Here is a 16468-nt window from a genome sequence, read left to right as displayed (position 1 = left end):
AAAAAAAAAAAAAAAGAAAAGAAAAGAAAAAAGACCCCCCCCACCAAAAACCAAACAACCAACCCCCCCAAAAAAAACTAGTCATGCCTACATCTTGATGGGCAGACGCCCCTCAACTGTTGTCGGGCCCCTACGCCCCGCCTCCTGGAATCAATGGGAAAGAAGGTGGATCTTGATCTGCAGGTATAGAATGGAAGGGACTAGAGAACACCTAAGGTTGTTGCACTTTATAAGGCCCGGCGGGGTGGGGCGTGGCATTCCTGGGGACTAGTGGAGGGAGCGAAACCCCGCACTACGGATTTCCGCTGTTATAGGGCTCTGTAACGCTGCTAGGTGCCACTACTTTAACCCAGCTCTCAGGGCAAAAACCGAGAACCTGAGCTCCTATGCAGCGGGGCTGCCTGCGGGTCTCCAGCTCGGAACGCAGGGAAAACGAACGCCGGTACTCGAGCACCTGCGGGCGCCGCGCAGCCGCAGAGAAGGCGGGTTCTCACAGGCTCCGCCCTGTATGCTAATATGAGCGCTACGGCCCCGCCCCGGGGACCGGTGAGCCCAACGCGATAGGGTCCGGAAAGACGTTGGCGCGGAGCAGCAGACCAGGGAAGACCCCGGCCAGGCTAAGCGTTGGGACGCGGGCCCAGCAGGCTGGTGGCAGGGCCCAGACCCTGCCCAAGCGCTGCCGGCGAGCCTGGAGCCTCGCTCCCCTGCCGGCGCAAAGTGGTACAGTCCGCAGGGGCGGAGCCCGGATCATGTGACGCGAGCGCGGCCGCCATCTTGCTCTGCGGTGCTGGTATTTAGAGCGCAGCGCCTGACTGGCGGGGTCGCCTTCGCGCATCCGCCGCCTCGAGGATCCTCGCTTCCCCCGGTCGCTCGCTCTCCCGCCGTCCTAACCCGGCCGCCGCCCGCTGAGCTTGCCTTCTCCCCGCTTGCAGACATGGCTGACATCAAGAACAGCCCCGAATACGCTTCGTTTTTCGCTGTCGTAGGCGCCTCGTGCGCCATGGTCTTCAGCGGTGAGCATCGCAGCAGGAGGAGCAGGGGGTGCCGAAGCGGTGCGGAACTCTAGCCCGCTGCTCACCGGGGCCTGTGCGTGACGTCACTCTGACGTCATCCCCACCTATGTGGGTGTCGGGCCTTACGGGCGCGAGTGGGGGTCAGCCCCACGGCGGCGGGGACAGTTGCATCTGTGGAGCACAGGGCTCGATCAGGGTGCGGGTCCGGTCACCCTGACTGTCGTGCCTCGTTTGTGCGGGGGTGGGGCGGCGGTGTGACTGCCATCTTAGCCCCGGGAAGTAGGAACGAAGGTGGGGTGGGGGCGCCGGGGGAGGCGGCGCGCGATCCTGCGCCCGCTCCTGCGCCTGCCCCGCATCCCGCATTCTGCGGGCAGGTGTGACATCACGTCTTGAAAGGCGCCAGTCCGTAGGCGTCAGCGGGCTCGGGGCGGGAGTCCCTGGCCTCTTGGCCAGAGGGAGACCGTGTCCCCGCTAAGGTCCACCAGCCCTGCTTTCATGGCGGCCGGGGGTCAGGTGGGTCTGCACCCTGGGTGAGGCAGGTGTTTCCGGTTGAGGCTTGTCTCGGTTTCCCAATAGTTCTGTCATCGGTGTGGGTTGGTTGGGAAAACTGGGCTGAGGGGTTGGTCCTGGGAACCTGCAAGGACTCAGGTTAGAGCCTATGGAAGTGGGTTTGGATTAGGTAGGAGCACTTGAGTGGATGGTTGCCGAGGGTCTGTGCTTTGAGGTGGGGGAGAGGGTGGCGGTAGAGAGCCAGCATTTACAAGATTAAGTCTTTGATCCTCAGTCCTGGACCTAATGAATGGATGAGTGAATGAATGACCTTCCTCTTCTAGGGGGGTGAGGGGCTGGAACTGGGAAATGCCTCCTTGCTCAGAGAAGGAAAAGCCTGGCAAGGTTCTTGATGGCATCTTGCTCTTGAAGTTGAGCCTTGACAGTTCTACGGTGTCAAATTTAGTGAAAATTGGCCTTCCTGGGAGAAAAGCCTTTGGGCCAGACCCAAGAATGAGGGATTGAGGGAGGTAAGTCTCAGCCCCCAGGGACTGGTCTGGCCTGGTCTGGGCCTCCTCTGGAAGGTCTGGTCTCTGCCTTAAATGACCTCGCCCTGCCCCACCCTACCTGGCAGATGGAGAGGCTGGCCCTCTGTTCAGGTACGTGGTGAGTTTGAACTCCAAACAGTGTCTGTTGACTGTAAACACCTTTGGGGTGCAGATTGGGGTGGGGGATTGTCTGTCTTGGTGACCTCCCCATGCCTGGGCCTGTTATGTGCTGCTGAGAGAACCCTTCTGTTCCCACACCATCGAGTAAGGGATCATTTGTGGTGGGAGATGTGGTCTAGACTTCTTTGCTCCCAGACCACACCTGTTCTCCCCACACTTAGGGCTCCTTAGAGAAGGCTGCCAAGCATTTTCTTCTGCTCCTTCACCCCAGAATATGCCCATAGGTTCCCCTATTTTGGTCACCTGTGATTACTTTTTGTGGTTATTCATAGATTAATTAACTTATAATAAATTAACTTATGCACAAATTCAGCAAATTTTTCTTGCATTCTTACTGTGTCCCAAATAGTGGGGCAATGTCAGTGAACAAGCAATACGCCTAACCATGTGGAACTCCTGTTTTGTCTGTCATGATGGCTCCTGCAACTCCAAATTTGTCCAGAGTTCTTTTTCTGCACCTAGCTTCTCGAACCTCTTCTATCAAGACCCTACATGTGCCCAGCCTGGCCAACAGGTGTCTCTGCACTATTGAAAGTTGGATATTGCTGATCTAGGCTTATTCCTGCCTGGCCCTACCTTCTGGGGATTGAAATCTACATGCTCTCAGGCCCATTCCTTCACACTGGCTTCTCACAGTCCTTTGGGGGCTAGCCTCTTACTTGGCCAGTTGAATCACCTGACTTCATTTTTCCTTCTAAGCATGCTATTCTGTAGCATGTTTTTGTCCTGGCATTACCTAAAGAACCCTAGCCCTTGGTGTTGCTGCTGAGAGGACGCCAGGCTTTAACTCCCTTGGACCTACTTTTTGGTTTTTTTGGTTTTTTTTTTTTTTTGTTTGTTTGTTTGTTTGAGACAGGGCTTCTCTAAGTAGCCCTGGCTGTCCTGGCACTAGCTCTGTAGATCAGGCTGACCTTGAACTCAGAGATCCACCTGTGTCTGTCTCCCTAGTGCTGGGATCAAAGGTGTGTGCCACCACAGCCTGGCTAACCAAGTTTTAAGACCATTTTTTCTTTAAATGAGGTTTGCACACATCTTTGAGGCCTCCATTCCCTGCTTCATATTTTAGCTTCCCTTTTTTTCTTATGACAAATATCCTGTTGGTTCTTTCTTCATCATGTTCTCCATGAAACTGCCAGTTGCTTTTTTTCTGTATTTTCTGTGACTTCCTCCCTGAATTTGCTTGATTTCCTGGAAGTGCCTCCAGACCCTGCTCTCTGCCCCATTGCTTTGGCATTGTCAGCAGGTCTCCCTTCTGCAGCCTGTCAGGCATAGCTTTCTGGATACCTGCTACTGTCTGAGGCTAGGCTAATTTTTTTCTCCTCTTGTCCTGGTTCCTGATGGTGTCCCTGTTTTTCATCATCTATCTTCTTGCCACCCATCCTTCAGCCCCATAATCTACCTACTGTGTTAGGGGACAGACCCGACTTGCTCTTTTCCTTTTTTGGAGTCACACCTTTCTGGGGTGCAGAGTTGATTGTGTTCCATCCTCACCCTCACAGTACCACATGGCAACCTATATTCTCTGTGTTCAGTAGCATGTCCTTAGGCGTGTGAGCCCATGGAACACTCACTTTTTGCACTAACTGATATGGCTGAGCATGAACTTGCCTTCCAATAGGAGCATAAGAAATTCACTGACCAGAGTTGTTCCAGGAAATACCTCTTGAAGTGGACCCTGGGCTTGAAGTTGGGCAGTGTCTGGGCGTCTAAGGGTGCTGTAGAAGAGACAAGTGATCTACCTAGTCCCTGCTCTTCCAGTTGAGCTCATCTAGCACTGTCTTGCTTGTTATCTGAATATGCTGTCAAGAATCTTGCTGTTTGCCTTCTTTTCCTCTTCTCTGCTGCTTACCTTATCACTTCCACTCCGAATTTCCATGGTCCGTAATCCTTTTTCAGACTCTCCTCCCCTTGGCGTAGCTCCCCTACTTCCTCTTCTCTTTTCCTGTTCTCTCTCCTTGCTGGATATGTTGCTGTGTTGGGTCACTGTCCTGTCTGCTTGCTGTTCCCTGAGCTCTGAGAAATCAGAGAGCCCTCTGACCTTTGCCTTACTCAGTTCTGGGCACACAGTAGGCATATTTTGTGGTCCAGTGAGATCAATGAATTTTTTAGAGGAGTTGTTGGGGCTTTTACCTCTGGCCCCTGTTTTATGTTATACACCATGGCCCCCAGAATGACCATGGCATTGGTGCCCTGGGCAGATCGCTCTGGAGCCTGTCACCTATATAAGTAGCTAAAAGTTCTTATAGGGTCTGGAGGACAAGTGGCAGAAATGAGAAAGAATTAGAGTTCAGGATCTGAAGACCGAGAGGGAAACAAAAGTCCTGAAAGGAAGGCAGCATCTCCTGGGAGGTTGGATGAGGAAACAACATCAGAGAAGGCAGGTAACCCTGTTTTCCTGCCTTGGAAGGCTTGAAGGCCTCCTTGCAGGCAGGGAATGACCAACACAGGACTGGCCTCCAGGCAACTGAGAGGTAGTCGTTTATGCTGGGAGTGCCTGGAGCTCAGGCTGTGAGGCAGGGGTGCCCAGAGTCTCAAGCAAGGCTTTCCTTGGCCCAGCTGCCTCTTTCCCATGTGACTGTTTTGCCAGAGGTCACAAGCTAGGAAAGGGGAACGCTGGAGAACAAAGTCCGGTTTCAGAGCAAAGCAGGGGCCCCTGGTGACCACAAGAAGTACACAGCAGAAGTGGACGAGGAGGTTGGGGTTATTGGCTCTGCTAGTGGAAAGAGCAGTAGCTGTAGTGATGGCTAGACTCTCAGGGGTCTCCTGCCTGGCTGCAAGCCTTCAGTTCCTCTGCTGGGTGCTAACTCAGGGAGCAGTATGCAGAAAGCTCCCTAGGCACCTTCCCTGCTGCTCTGGGCTCACTTCATCTCTCCTTCCACAGCCATGGGAGCTGCCTATGGCACAGCCAAGAGTGGCACTGGTATCGCAGCTATGTCAGTCATGAGGCCAGAGCTGATCATGAAGTCCATCATCCCAGTGGTTATGGCTGGGATCATCGCCATCTACGGCCTGGTGGTGGCAGTACTTATCGCCAACTCTCTGACTGATGGCATCACCCTCTACAGGTGAGTGCAGGGCCTGTCCCGCCAGGTGAAGTGCATCATTTTCCTGTGGACAGATTGCTGACAGCCTGTGTCTCTTCTCCCCCCAGGAGTTTTCTTCAGCTGGGTGCTGGCCTGAGTGTGGGGCTGAGTGGCCTGGCTGCTGGCTTTGCCATTGGCATCGTGGGGGATGCTGGTGTTCGGGGCACTGCCCAACAACCACGACTGTTCGTGGGCATGATCCTGATCCTCATCTTCGCGGAGGTGCTTGGCCTCTACGGTCTCATCGTGGCCCTAATCCTCTCCACAAAGTAGTCCTTCTCCACCACCAGTCACAGGATAGGATGTAAAGACCACCCCTCCTCATTCCAGAACGAACAGCCTGACACACATGCACGGGCAGCTGCCCCTCAGTAGTTGGTCTTGTAAATGCGCAGTGTCCTAGTGCCCATTGTCTGTTGCCCCCGCCTGGTCCCTGCTGCCCCGTGCTGTGGACATCTGGGCCCACTCATCTCCCATTCAGGCCCCTGACCACAGTGAGGATGTCAGCCTCTGGCTACCCCACCCATCGCCCTAGAGTGCTCTGTGTATAAGGATGAATTAGAGTTGTCATTTTTCTCTTCACTGGATGTTTATTTATAAAAGATTTGACCTATTCATGCGTCTGTGGAGCAGCCCTGTCTCCCAACTATATAGTAATCATTAGTAGAGTGTTACCTTGTGGGGTTCCTGTTGCTGAGACTCTGTGGTTGGAGCCACCCTCCCCCCAGCCCTGGACAGCCAGGGTGCAGGGCAGAGTGCTACTGCTCGACCGGGCTGGCTCCCAGCTGTGTCCAATAAAAGTTCTCGGATGTGACTGGCTTGTGTTTTAGTGCTTCTGTGGGCGGAGTGGGCCGGCCTGGTTGGCCTGCATCACAGGGTTGCGGTCACGTGGGCCCGACAGCCACGTGATCTCCCCTCAGTTGAAAGTCACGTGGTGCGGACTGGCCCTGTTTCCGATTACCGCTGCTCCGGACTCGACCGGCTGTTTCCCTGCGTTCCTCGCCCCTCACGATGCCTAGCGGGCGGTGCCCAGCGGGGGGCCCGGTGCTCCAGTTCACCAACTGCCGCATCCTGCGCGGCGGCACGCTGCTCAGGTCTGGGCTGCATGGTGCAGGGTTGGGCTGGGTGTAGGACTGGTGACAACCGCAGGGATGGGGCTAGTGGAGGGTCTCAGCCCTGAGAGCGACAGGGCTCGGCCGGGTATGGGGACCCAGGAAAGTGGAGGGCAGGACTGTCCTGGGTGTGTGGCTGGGACTAAGAAGAGTGGGTGCAGGGACAAGCTGGGTGAGAGCGAGAACTAGGTGTTGGCTCCAGGGCTTAGTGGTGATCCAACTGCCGACTGCTCTGTCCTCAGGGAGGATCTGTGGGTGCGCGGGGGCCGAATCCTGGACCCAGAGAAGCTGTTTTTTGAAGAGAGGCGTGTGGCTGATGAGCAGCGGGACTGCGGAGGCCGCATCCTGGCACCCGGCTTTATCGATGTTCAGATGAACGGTGCGGCCTGGCTTGGGCCAGGGAACCCAGGGGAGGAGCTCTGAGCACTGTGCTACCCCCTTGTTTTCTGTGGCCACAGGTGGATTTGGTGTTGACTTCTCCAGGGCTACGGAGGACGTGGGTTCTGGGGTCGCCCTAGTGGCCCGGAGGATCCTGTCCCACGGTGTCACCTCCTTCTGCCCCACCCTGGTTACTTCCCCACCAGAGGTTTATCACAAGGTGAGGTCAGGCTGCTCTATGCCTGAGCAAAGGGGCCCACCCCCCAGGGGCAGGAACATTTCCTTCACCCGAATCTGGGCTCCCTCCACGTGGGTGTGAGGGAATCCTCCTCTCTCTTGTTCAGTTGGGTCCTGCCAGGTCTCTGCAACTGCCAATGCAGTTGTGCCCACATTTTTTGTCACCATTCTCATCTGCCACACCCACCCAACACCCTGTAGGCAGCCTCTGGGCTGCCTGAACTAAGGTTGCCTGGAATTCTGCCACAGCCATTGTCTCTAGGCAGGCTCTTCCTGCTCTCCTGCCTGTGTTCTGTGACTCACGTGAAAAAGCCTTTCAGAGAGAGCTGCTTCCCTCAGCTTCCACCCTCCAGCTAGAGGGAGCTCTGTTGTCTTTGTGCCGATTTTCACGTGAAAGCTTCCCCACAGGTTTCCCAGGTTAACTCTAGCTTGCTTAGGTTGCTGTCTTCGGCAGTTGCAAGTAGTTTGCAGGGTTACCCCATAGTCCTGAGCTCTTGCTTTAAAACGTGGTACTCTCTTATGGGATGCAACTGGGCTGTTAACTATACTTGAATGAATTTTTTCTGTTCCTGATGTCAGTTGTCACAGCCAGTTTTTCTCCTGGTCCAGGGTCCATTACATGAGCAGGGAGTGTGTGATTGCTCATGCTTTCCTTTCTGGGTAGGCAGACACAGAATCAGAGTAGGGAGCTATGAGTGTGGACTGTGCCCTTGTTTCACAGGCTTCGCTCTGGCCTCTTGACTTGCGACCCTTGGAAGGCCTGACGCAACTGTACTCACTTCTGAGCCTCAATTTTATTAAACCTAGAGGGAGAGCAGTCAGTGGGTGCTTGACACAGGTTACACTTTCCTTGAATGTCAACTAGGGATGTCTTCTGGAAGTTTCCCACAGCCCTCCCACCCCACGGCCAACAGTGCAACCTGTTGTCCTACTGCAGATAAGGACTTGGTTCTCTCAGCTGATCTCTGGCAAGACCCAGAGTCACCTTTCAAGGGGATGGGTATCGGGATGTACCCCCTTCTCTACAACAGTCCTTTCCTATCACTTAAGCTGCTTCTCTGCCCCCGGGCACATTCCAGCAGCTGCCCGTGTCCCCTCTCCTCCCAGGCTGTCCCAGGAAGAAAGGCCTTGCTCTCCTTTGAGCCCTGCTCCCATGCTCCTTCACCACCGAGCTTTCCTCCTGCGGCAGGTTTGACTGGCATGGCCCAAGGCCGTGGCTCTCCTTCAGGAAGAGGAGTGGCTAATATTCCTAAGGTTTTCTTTCTGGCACCCCACTGTAGTCCATATCTACCTCATAGACTCTTATAAAACACTTAGAATGAAGGTGTCAGGAGACAGGAAGGAAGTGATGTCAGAGACTCTGGGCAGTTTTGAGTATAAAAGCATAATACCCTGCTGTATAGAAACCAGGAGACCCTAACCTCAAACCCCTTCCCCTAGGATGTCCCCTAACTTCCTCCAGGGCCCCTTCTTACTGAGGGCCTTGTCCACTTGTCCAGGTGTCTTCATCAAAGGCTGGTTTATTGAAACTACCTACTCTTTTTCTGGGTTTACTCTTCTAGCTATGCTTCAAGAGGACAGATCTGATGGCATTGTTTTCTGCTTCAAATCTGTTAGCTGGTGAGGTACCTCAAGGACAGATGTCTGCCACCCTGCCCATCCCTGCATTCATCTAATTCCCTTCCCCTCCTGCTATCCCGTTGTCTCTGCTGTGTACTCTTACTTTGCCTTTCAAAGGGCTCTTCTAGAAAATAGTTCATGTATATGTGTGTATATACTCCATGGTATCTGAGTGGAAGTCAGTCAGGCTTGTGGGAATCAGTGGTCTCTTTCCATCATGAACATCCTGGGAATTGAACTCAGGGCATCAGGTGGCTTGGTGGCAAAGTGCCTTTACCCACTGAGCCAATATACCTGCTTTTGGTTTTTTTGTTTGTTTGTTTTTTAATGTAGCCCAGATTGGTTTTTGTGGTTGAGGCTGGTCTTGACCTGTCGTTCAGCCCACCACATACTGTGATGCCTGGCTCTTTTGCTTGGTTTTTAAGCTGCTAGGTGACCAGCAGGTGGTGGATGCAGCTGCTGCTGCTTTGAAGATTTGTCATTTTTAATTATGTGTAGGTATGTATGTCTTCTGCTGTGAGTGTGCAGGTACTCAGGGCTTCCTAGTCCTCCGCTGCAAAGTAGTACATGCTCCTAAGCACTGAGCCGATTCTCTAGCCCTGCCTTTATTCTCTTTTGTTTTGTTTGTTTGTTTTTTAGAACAGGTTCTCTTTGAGTTGTCCTGGTTGTCCTGGAACTCACTATGTAGACCAGGCTGGCCTCTGCCTGCTGAGTGCTGGGATTAAAGGCGTGTGCCAATTAGCTGTGTCTGTGTTCTCCTGGGTTAGAGGTATAGGTGAGAATATTTGGGGCTGGAAAACAGCTAAGAACACTTTTATTGGAGAGGACTAGGCTTGGTTCTAACACCCACATCATGTGGCTCATGGCTGCCTGTAATTCCAGTTCCAGGGGATTTGCCACTCCTTTCTGGCCACTGCAGCTGTCAGGCAGGCATGTGGCTTACAGACACATACAGACACTCATAAAATAAACATGGTAGTGTTGCTGAGGTTTGAGCCCAGAGCTTTGTCCATGCTAAGTGAGGTACTTTACCAGTGAGATACATCTCCAAGCCCCAAACTCCTGGGATCTCCCAGTTGCATTTTACCCTTTTTGTTTGGTTAGAGGGTTTTGCTATCTTGTATATGGATCTAAGCTCCAGGGCTCAAGAGATCACCTGAATAGAATCTTTCTTTGTCCCTAGACCTTATATGTCAGGGTGTCATGCCATGGGGATGAGGTGTTTATCAATTTCACTGCCTGCTGGACATAGTGGGAAGTTCAGTGAAGCTGTTCGAACTTCTGTTGAATTGTTTGAACTGTTTTCCTGTTTCACTGTCACTCTATGGGAGCCCATGTACAGTAGGACTTTCTTAGATCTATTCTCATTTTTTCTCACCTTTCTCCTTGGCACCACTTTCTAGAGATTTCCTCAGCTCCATATTGGAGTTTATCCTGTGAGATTCTTATATGCCTTTGAGTTTTGGAGAGCTCATGTTGCGCTCTGACATCCTGTTCTGGCTTCATGGATTTAAGGCCTCTTGTTGCCAGAGCATGTCAGTGTTGGCTCTTCCCCGTGTCCTCTCTTGCTTCTTCTCTCTACTGGCCTGGTCATCTTGTTGGCATTCCTTCCTCTGATCCTTGGGAAACTCAGTGTGGGCTCTGTTTAATGGCTGGTATTAGCAGGCCACTAGGAACACTTAGCCCTTTGGAGGAGCTTTTTGGGCAACCCTAGTTGTGCTTCCAAGGTCCTGTCTCTGGGCCTTGTGAGGTCCCCTGGGAAGAGGATCTGGTTTTGTTCAGAGGGAGCTGTTATTAGCGTCTGGAGAACATATACTTCTCAATATTTGTATCCCATTTCACTCACCTCTACTGAGGCCTCCCCAACCATTTCTCATGGTCCCAGGTTCTGTGAGGTCTGAGTTTCCTCAGTCCTCTCCAACTGAAATGTGTCCAGAGTCCACCTCTCTGTGTCCCTGATCCTGGCTTGCCCTTCTCTCATTCTTTGTCCTCAGATTTAAGTATAGATTTGGTTTTCTATAATTTGAGATAGGTTATCATGTACCCTAGGCTGGCCTTGAACGTCTTACATAGCTGAGGCTTGCCTGTGCTTGGGATTGTAGGCAAGCACTACCATGCCCAGCTTAAGGGTCTTAAAAGCCCCTTCCTTTTATTGAGGGGGTGATTCCAAGAAAGGATGTCACTGTTTTGCCTGGATTCCATAGCTGACAGGTCTGGGAATCACCATTCACCTTTCCTGCTCAAGAGCTGAAGGCTCTGGAGGGAGGGTTATGGCTATACTGGGTCATCTCCAAGACCAAGTAAGTGTTGCTCACCTTTTTCTAGGGCTGTGATCTTCCTGATCAGAATGGGCTGGGCTATCTCGCTGAGCTCTCTCCCAGCCTGCCCTGAGTACCACAGCCTTTAGCCCTCTGCTTCTGCCCTGCCTCCCCCGCCTCCCCAGCCCCTGCTTCCTTGTCCTGCAGCTTAGGGAGGCCACAGTTATTTTTTTTTACAAGGGTTTGGCCACTATATCCTAGCTGTTTGGCAGAAGCCACTTTGAAAGCCAGAGCAGGTTAGAGCAGCCCTTGGTGCCTGCACTTATGCTTCTATGGCCTGGGAATGCTCCATCTCCTGGTCCTCAGGGTAGGTTATCCTATATTCCCTGTTGTCATTTCTTCTTGCACCTGACCACTGGGGGGTCCTTCAGCCATCTTCCAGCACCTGTTAGGGAAGGACAGTAGGGGCAGGCCTGGTCAGGGTCTTAATCTCTGACCTAAGGATCTGACCTTGGTTGGGCTGTGGCCTCTGGGTGCTGGGCTGTGGGGCAGGGCCTTAACAGCTGTTTTTCCCCCAGGTCCTTCCTCAGATCTCTGTGAAAAGTGGAGGTCCCCATGGAGCAGGGGTCCTTGGTGAGTGGATGCCCAGTTGGGAAGGAAGGACAGGTTTGAGGGACTGGGGTGGGGCTGCTAGGTGGGAATGCCTGCTAGGTTCACCCTTGTCCTTTCTCCCAGGGGTGCACTTAGAGGGCCCATTCATCAGCCGGGAGAAGCGGGGTGCACACCCTGAGGCCTACCTCCGCTCTTTTGGAGCCAATGCTTTTCATGATGTGCTGGCCACATATGGATCCCTGGACAATGTTCGAATTGTGACGCTTGCCCCTGAACTAGACCGGAGCCGTGAAGTGATACAGGCACTGACAGCGCAAGGCATCTGTGTATCACTAGGTGAGAGGCCGCTTGTCCCGGTTGCCTGCTCGAGATCCTCTGCTGCTGCAGACGCTAATCTCAGGTCCTCTCTGCAGGGCATTCAGTGGCTGACCTGCAGGCTGCAGAAGTAGCAGTGCAGAGTGGGGCCACCTTCATCACCCACCTCTTCAATGCCATGTTGCCTGTGAGTGCCACCCCTACTTCTGGGTAAGAGAGGACTCGGTGGTCACCACTGTTACTCAGTTATTCCCTTCTGTCCTGCTCAGTTCCATCACCGTGACCCAGGCATAGTAGGGCTGCTGACCAGTGACCAGCTGCCCCCAGGCCACTGCATCTTCTACGGGATGATTGCTGATGGCATACACACTAACCCTGCAGCTCTGCGTATTGCTCACCGAGCCCATCCCCAGGGCGAGTAGCTGGGAAGGGTAGGGCAGATAGGATAACAGCTGGCCAGGTCCTGAGCTGCCTCCTCCCCCAGGACTGGTGCTGGTTACCGATGCTGTCCCTGCCCTGGGCTTGGGCAATGGCCGCCATACACTAGGACAGCAGGAGGTGGAGGTAGATGGGCTAATAGCCTACATTGCAGGTGAGACTCTTGGCTTCTCCCTGGAGTGGGGCCAGAATTTGGGTTTGCCCTGTTTGTCCACTGGGCTTCCCGGCCCACAACAGCTCCCTTCCCCCAATCCTGTCCTCTCTGTTCTCAAGGAACCAAGACACTGAGTGGCAGCATAGCCCCCATGGATGTCTGCATCCGGCACTTTCTGCAGGCTACAGGTCAGTGGGCTGGTGTTCCTGGGTGTCTAAGGGTATAGGCTATATATGGGGAAAGCAAGAAGGGAGGTAGGATAATTAGAGTTCTGTGCTGACATCCTATAAGTACTTGGAAACTGGGAGGTGAGGAGGCGTGACTTCTGGCAGATGGAAATGACCATGGGCACTCCCAAATAGAGCTCAGGCTATGGAAGAACGGTGAGCAGCCAGTCACTGGAGTCAGGGTGATGAGTGGTGTGAAGCTGGGACCTCATGGAGGAGCAGGGTCACATTGCTTACAGACAGGCCAAGTCCTAGGCCTGTGGGATAGGGGGAATCTGTAGGGGGGCAGTATTGGTGGGGTGGAGTAAAAGTAGCTTTCTAGGGCTTGGAGCAGCTTCTGCAGGGACTCCCCAAATCTCTGGCAGCTCAAGGCTGAGTGCCATTCTGAATGTAGGCAATGTCAGGGTCCTGTTTAGAAAAAATAGACTGGGGATGGCCTGGGACAAAGGAGATAGTTGTATCCTGGCAAGAAGTGATAGAGGAAAGTGAATGTGGCCACTGGGCCTCAGGTTAGGCTCAGAGTTCAGGGTCCCATTTGGCAGCTGGATTGGTGGCACGGTGGGCCCAGGTATGGCTTTTTATGCTAGAAGTAGGTAGGAGGGTCTAACCATACAATACTGAACACCCCTAACGCCCCACATCTAGTCTGTTGGAAGGACAGGTTCTCTGCCAGCTGGGATGATGAGTGGGCTGGAAAAGAGGAGGTGAGCAGTGTCTCCCACAGCTAGGGGAGTGAGGGACCTTCCTAAGCTGCTGCCGAGGCCTGGGCCTTTCCCAGACTCAGTCATTAAAAGCTGAAGGCCAACACCGCTCCTGGGAAGGGCTGTGGATGCTCACCACAGTGTGTTCTGAACAGGCTGTAGTGTGGAGTCGGCTCTGGAAGCTGCAGCCCTCCACCCCGCCCAGCTGCTGGGGCTGGAGAAGACCAAGGGAAGCCTGGACTTTGGTGCTGATGCAGGTGAGCCCCTGTGTAGGGGTGAGTAAAGGCTCGAGGGGGTGGGCCTGTCTATCCCTGCTCCTCGGGGGCCGTTTCCCCCACAGACTCTTACCTGTATTTGCTATGGAGGTCAGGGGACAGCTCACTACAGTTTGTTCTCTCTTCCACCACATGAGTCCTACGGTTCAGACAAAGTCAGGCTTGTAGGCAAGTGCCTTTACCCACTCGGCCCTCTCCTTGCTGGCCCTTATGTGAGTTGTTTTGTTTTTGAGACCAGGTCTTACTGTGTAGCCCTGGCTGGCATGTCGACTACATGAGCCTCAAGTTCATGGTGATCCTCCTACTTCAGCCTCCTGAGTTCTAGGATCACAGACATGTGCCACCATGCTGGCTCTTGGCCTGGCTTTCTGGCAGCTGAGATTAAGCCATGTGAGGGTTACAGAGGTCACTTGTCCCCAACTGTGCTGGGTTGATACTCTTGCTTTCAGCCCCCCTACCAGTCCAAATCATGTTCTTGGGCCTCAGTTTTCCCATTAGGCTAGGTTGTAAGGGATGACTCCACAGTTGGGGTTATAGGTGGCCCTACCCTGTCTCCATTCACCCTCTGCTTCTGCTGCAGACTTTGTGGTGCTCGACGACAGCCTCCATGTCCAGGCCACTTACATCTCGGGTGAACTGGTGTGGCAGGCAGAGGAAGCTGGGCCGTGACTGGGGGTCTTGGCTGGAAAGGACACTTGGCTCCTGCTGGACACTGACAGGCCCGGCAGTCCAGGGAGCTGGTCTCCAGGGAGCAAGCTGGGAGCCCTGCCCTGGGTTTAATGCAGAACCTCAATCACCACTCCTGGAGGGCAGCGGCGTGGATAAATACAGACAGCAGGACTTGCCTTGTTTGTGTTGTGCTTGGAGTTATGCTTATGTTCAGCAGGTCTGTTGGTGTTTCCACTGTTGCCCTGGGACCTTTTTGGATGGGGTTTAGCTTGGATGCTATGTGGGGCCTTCTCTGTAGGTATCTGTTTTGAGGGCTGGAAGTGAATTGGGGGGGTGTTTGGAGGGAAGCCACTGGGTGAGGCCAGAGACAGTAATCATGGATGGCTGACCCGGAGTTAGATGGGCAGAATGGAGGCCATAGCTCTAGGCTCTCTGATGCAACATTCAGGAGTGTGTTTATGCTGGCTTTGGGGCCTAGGGTGACCCAGCAGTGAATGCAGGAATGTGTGCCTTAAGGGCCTCCAATTTGGGCCTAGGACTCCACCCAAGGCTCCCTGACCTGCCAGACCTGCCTAGCACCTTCTTGGATAACCCAAAGTTCTATTCCCTGTGGTATCTTCTTTCAGAGACCCCAATGGCTTTTTTAAGCCCTCCTTCATTCCCATGTTTGGTGGCTGGAGCATACCCTGCCTGGTGCTGATGGGCAGCTCTGGGACTTGTGGCTGTGTCTGCCCTGTTAGCACCACCTGGGCAGGGTATACAAAAGTACCCTAAGCCTGACTTCCTCCCACTTGGGGATTGTGGTTTATCAGGCTCCCTGGAAACTTCACTATACAAGCTTTGGGGATTCTTTTGACTCTAAGGATGGCTGTGATGTGGGAGTATATGCTAGAGGTTGGAGGTCAGGTCTGGGAATGCTTTATACCTTGGTGTGGGAGGTTACAAACAAACAGATGTCACTTCTATATAGGGTCCCATTGAAGGAACTGTTTTCAGGCCAAAGTTTGAAAAAATATTTTAAAAAAGGAAGAAAGAAAGTAAAAACTAGGCAGACAACATAAAACACTCTTAGGCCTCCTACTGTTTGAGAGCAACAGCCTGGGGTGAATAGCAGGGTCATATATGGACCAGCCACAGCCCATTTGTCACTTGGTACACTGTCAGCGCAAGAAAGCCAGCATGATGGCAGCCTGGATGGGAGAGAGGTAAGGAAGGAGACCTGCCGCGTAGACACACCCTTCCACATGACTGACCAGCTCTTGGAGTGGGCCAAGCACAAAGGAAGGGAGAGCATGAGTCACGTGGGGCCGGTCCTCAGGATGCACCAGCCTGTGGAAACGTGCTGCTGCTGGAGGGCCGCACTCCAAGCTCTTCATGAACGTTGACTCATCCCACCCATCTCCCAGCAATCCAAGATAGGCCTACCTGTCTGTCACCTCCATTTCTCAGAGGAGGGAAACAGGCACCGAGTCCTGCAGACCAGGACTCAGTCTGGAGGCCAGAGGTGCGGTTCAGTAGTAGGAGCTTGCCTTAACACACACAAGGTCCTGGGTTCCATTCCTAGTCCCAAACTGGCTCTGACCTGCCCAGATCCAGTTTTACTTGATTTTTGCTGCTGCTTTGGGTAGACAATCAGATGAGTGAATTGTGTGTTGTAGGGCTACCCAGAAAAGATGGGAACTAGCACTGAGAGGGCTTTGAGGTAAAAGAGACTGCAACGGAGGACAGAGGCAAGCAGGTTTGCGTGTTGGTGGAATACAGCTAGGGGATGGCTCCGAAACTGCTGTAGGAACTTGGATTATTTTTATTAAAACAACAACAACAAAGACAGGGCTGGAGAGATAGCTCATTCTTTAAGAGCACTTACTGTTCCTCCAGAGAACCTGTGTTCAAGTGCCAGCACCCATGTCAGCTGGTCTGCAACCACTTGAGACGCAAGCTTCAGGGGATCTGACGCTTCTGGCCTGTGAGGATTACTGCACATCCCTGTACACAGACATGCAAACATACATAGAAATAGTAAAAAAAAAAAAAAGGGGGGGGGTTCTGGAGAGATGGCTCAGAGGTTAAGAGCACTGGCTGCTCTTGCAGAGGTCCTGAGATCAATTCCCAGCAACCACATGGTGGCTCACAACCATCTGTAATGGAATTTGATGTCC

General features: G+C 53.2%; 2 protein-coding genes across 2 annotated transcripts; both read left to right on the top strand.

The window, feature by feature from the left end:
- The first annotated feature begins 756 nt into the window (after window positions 1-756).
- Window positions 757-6127, top strand: Atp6v0c (ATPase H+ transporting V0 subunit c). Its single transcript, XM_055604641.1, has 3 exons — window positions 757-1013; window positions 5112-5295; window positions 5382-6127. Exons 1-3 carry the CDS (start codon window positions 935-937, stop codon window positions 5584-5586), a joined length of 468 nt encoding a protein of 155 aa, XP_055460616.1. The 5' UTR covers window positions 757-934; the 3' UTR covers window positions 5587-6127.
- A 136-nt stretch (window positions 6128-6263) lies between these two features.
- Window positions 6264-14485, top strand: Amdhd2 (amidohydrolase domain containing 2). The gene is made up of 11 exons (XM_055604841.1): window positions 6264-6407; window positions 6668-6804; window positions 6884-7023; window positions 11497-11551; window positions 11654-11866; window positions 11944-12032; window positions 12115-12259; window positions 12330-12437; window positions 12557-12625; window positions 13521-13622; window positions 14221-14485. The coding sequence occupies exons 1-11, from the start codon at window positions 6325-6327 to the stop codon at window positions 14307-14309; spliced, it is 1230 nt and encodes a 409-aa protein (XP_055460816.1). The 5' UTR covers window positions 6264-6324; the 3' UTR covers window positions 14310-14485.
- Window positions 14486-16468: the final 1983 nt, after the last annotated feature.

The sequence above is a fragment of the Psammomys obesus genome, unplaced genomic scaffold (genome assembly GCF_907164565.1).
Source record: "Psammomys obesus unplaced genomic scaffold, mPsaObe1.curated_primary_1811, whole genome shotgun sequence".
Classification (NCBI taxonomy): domain Eukaryota; kingdom Metazoa; phylum Chordata; class Mammalia; order Rodentia; family Muridae; genus Psammomys; species Psammomys obesus.
This window is presented reverse-complemented; position numbering and strand designations above follow the sequence as displayed.

What these genes read in the sequence shown, in the direction of transcription:
- Atp6v0c (XM_055604641.1), top strand. Translation starts at nt 935, where the DNA reads ATGGCTGACATCAAGAACAGCCCCGAATACGCTTCGTTTTTCGCTGTC. An exon ending in GTGCGCCATGGTCTTCAGCG is followed by an intron (nt 1,014 to 5,111) that starts GTGAGCATCGCA and finishes CTCCTTCCACAG; the next exon opens with CCATGGGAGCTGCCTATGGC. An exon ending in GATGGCATCACCCTCTACAG is followed by an intron (nt 5,296 to 5,381) that starts GTGAGTGCAGGG and finishes TTCTCCCCCCAG; the next exon opens with GAGTTTTCTTCAGCTGGGTG.
- Amdhd2 (XM_055604841.1), top strand. Translation starts at nt 6,325, where the DNA reads ATGCCTAGCGGGCGGTGCCCAGCGGGGGGCCCGGTGCTCCAGTTCACC. An exon ending in TCTTCAATGCCATGTTGCCT is followed by an intron (nt 12,033 to 12,114) that starts GTGAGTGCCACC and finishes TGTCCTGCTCAG; the next exon opens with TTCCATCACCGTGACCCAGG. An exon ending in GGACTTTGGTGCTGATGCAG is followed by an intron (nt 13,623 to 14,220) that starts GTGAGCCCCTGT and finishes CTTCTGCTGCAG; the next exon opens with ACTTTGTGGTGCTCGACGAC.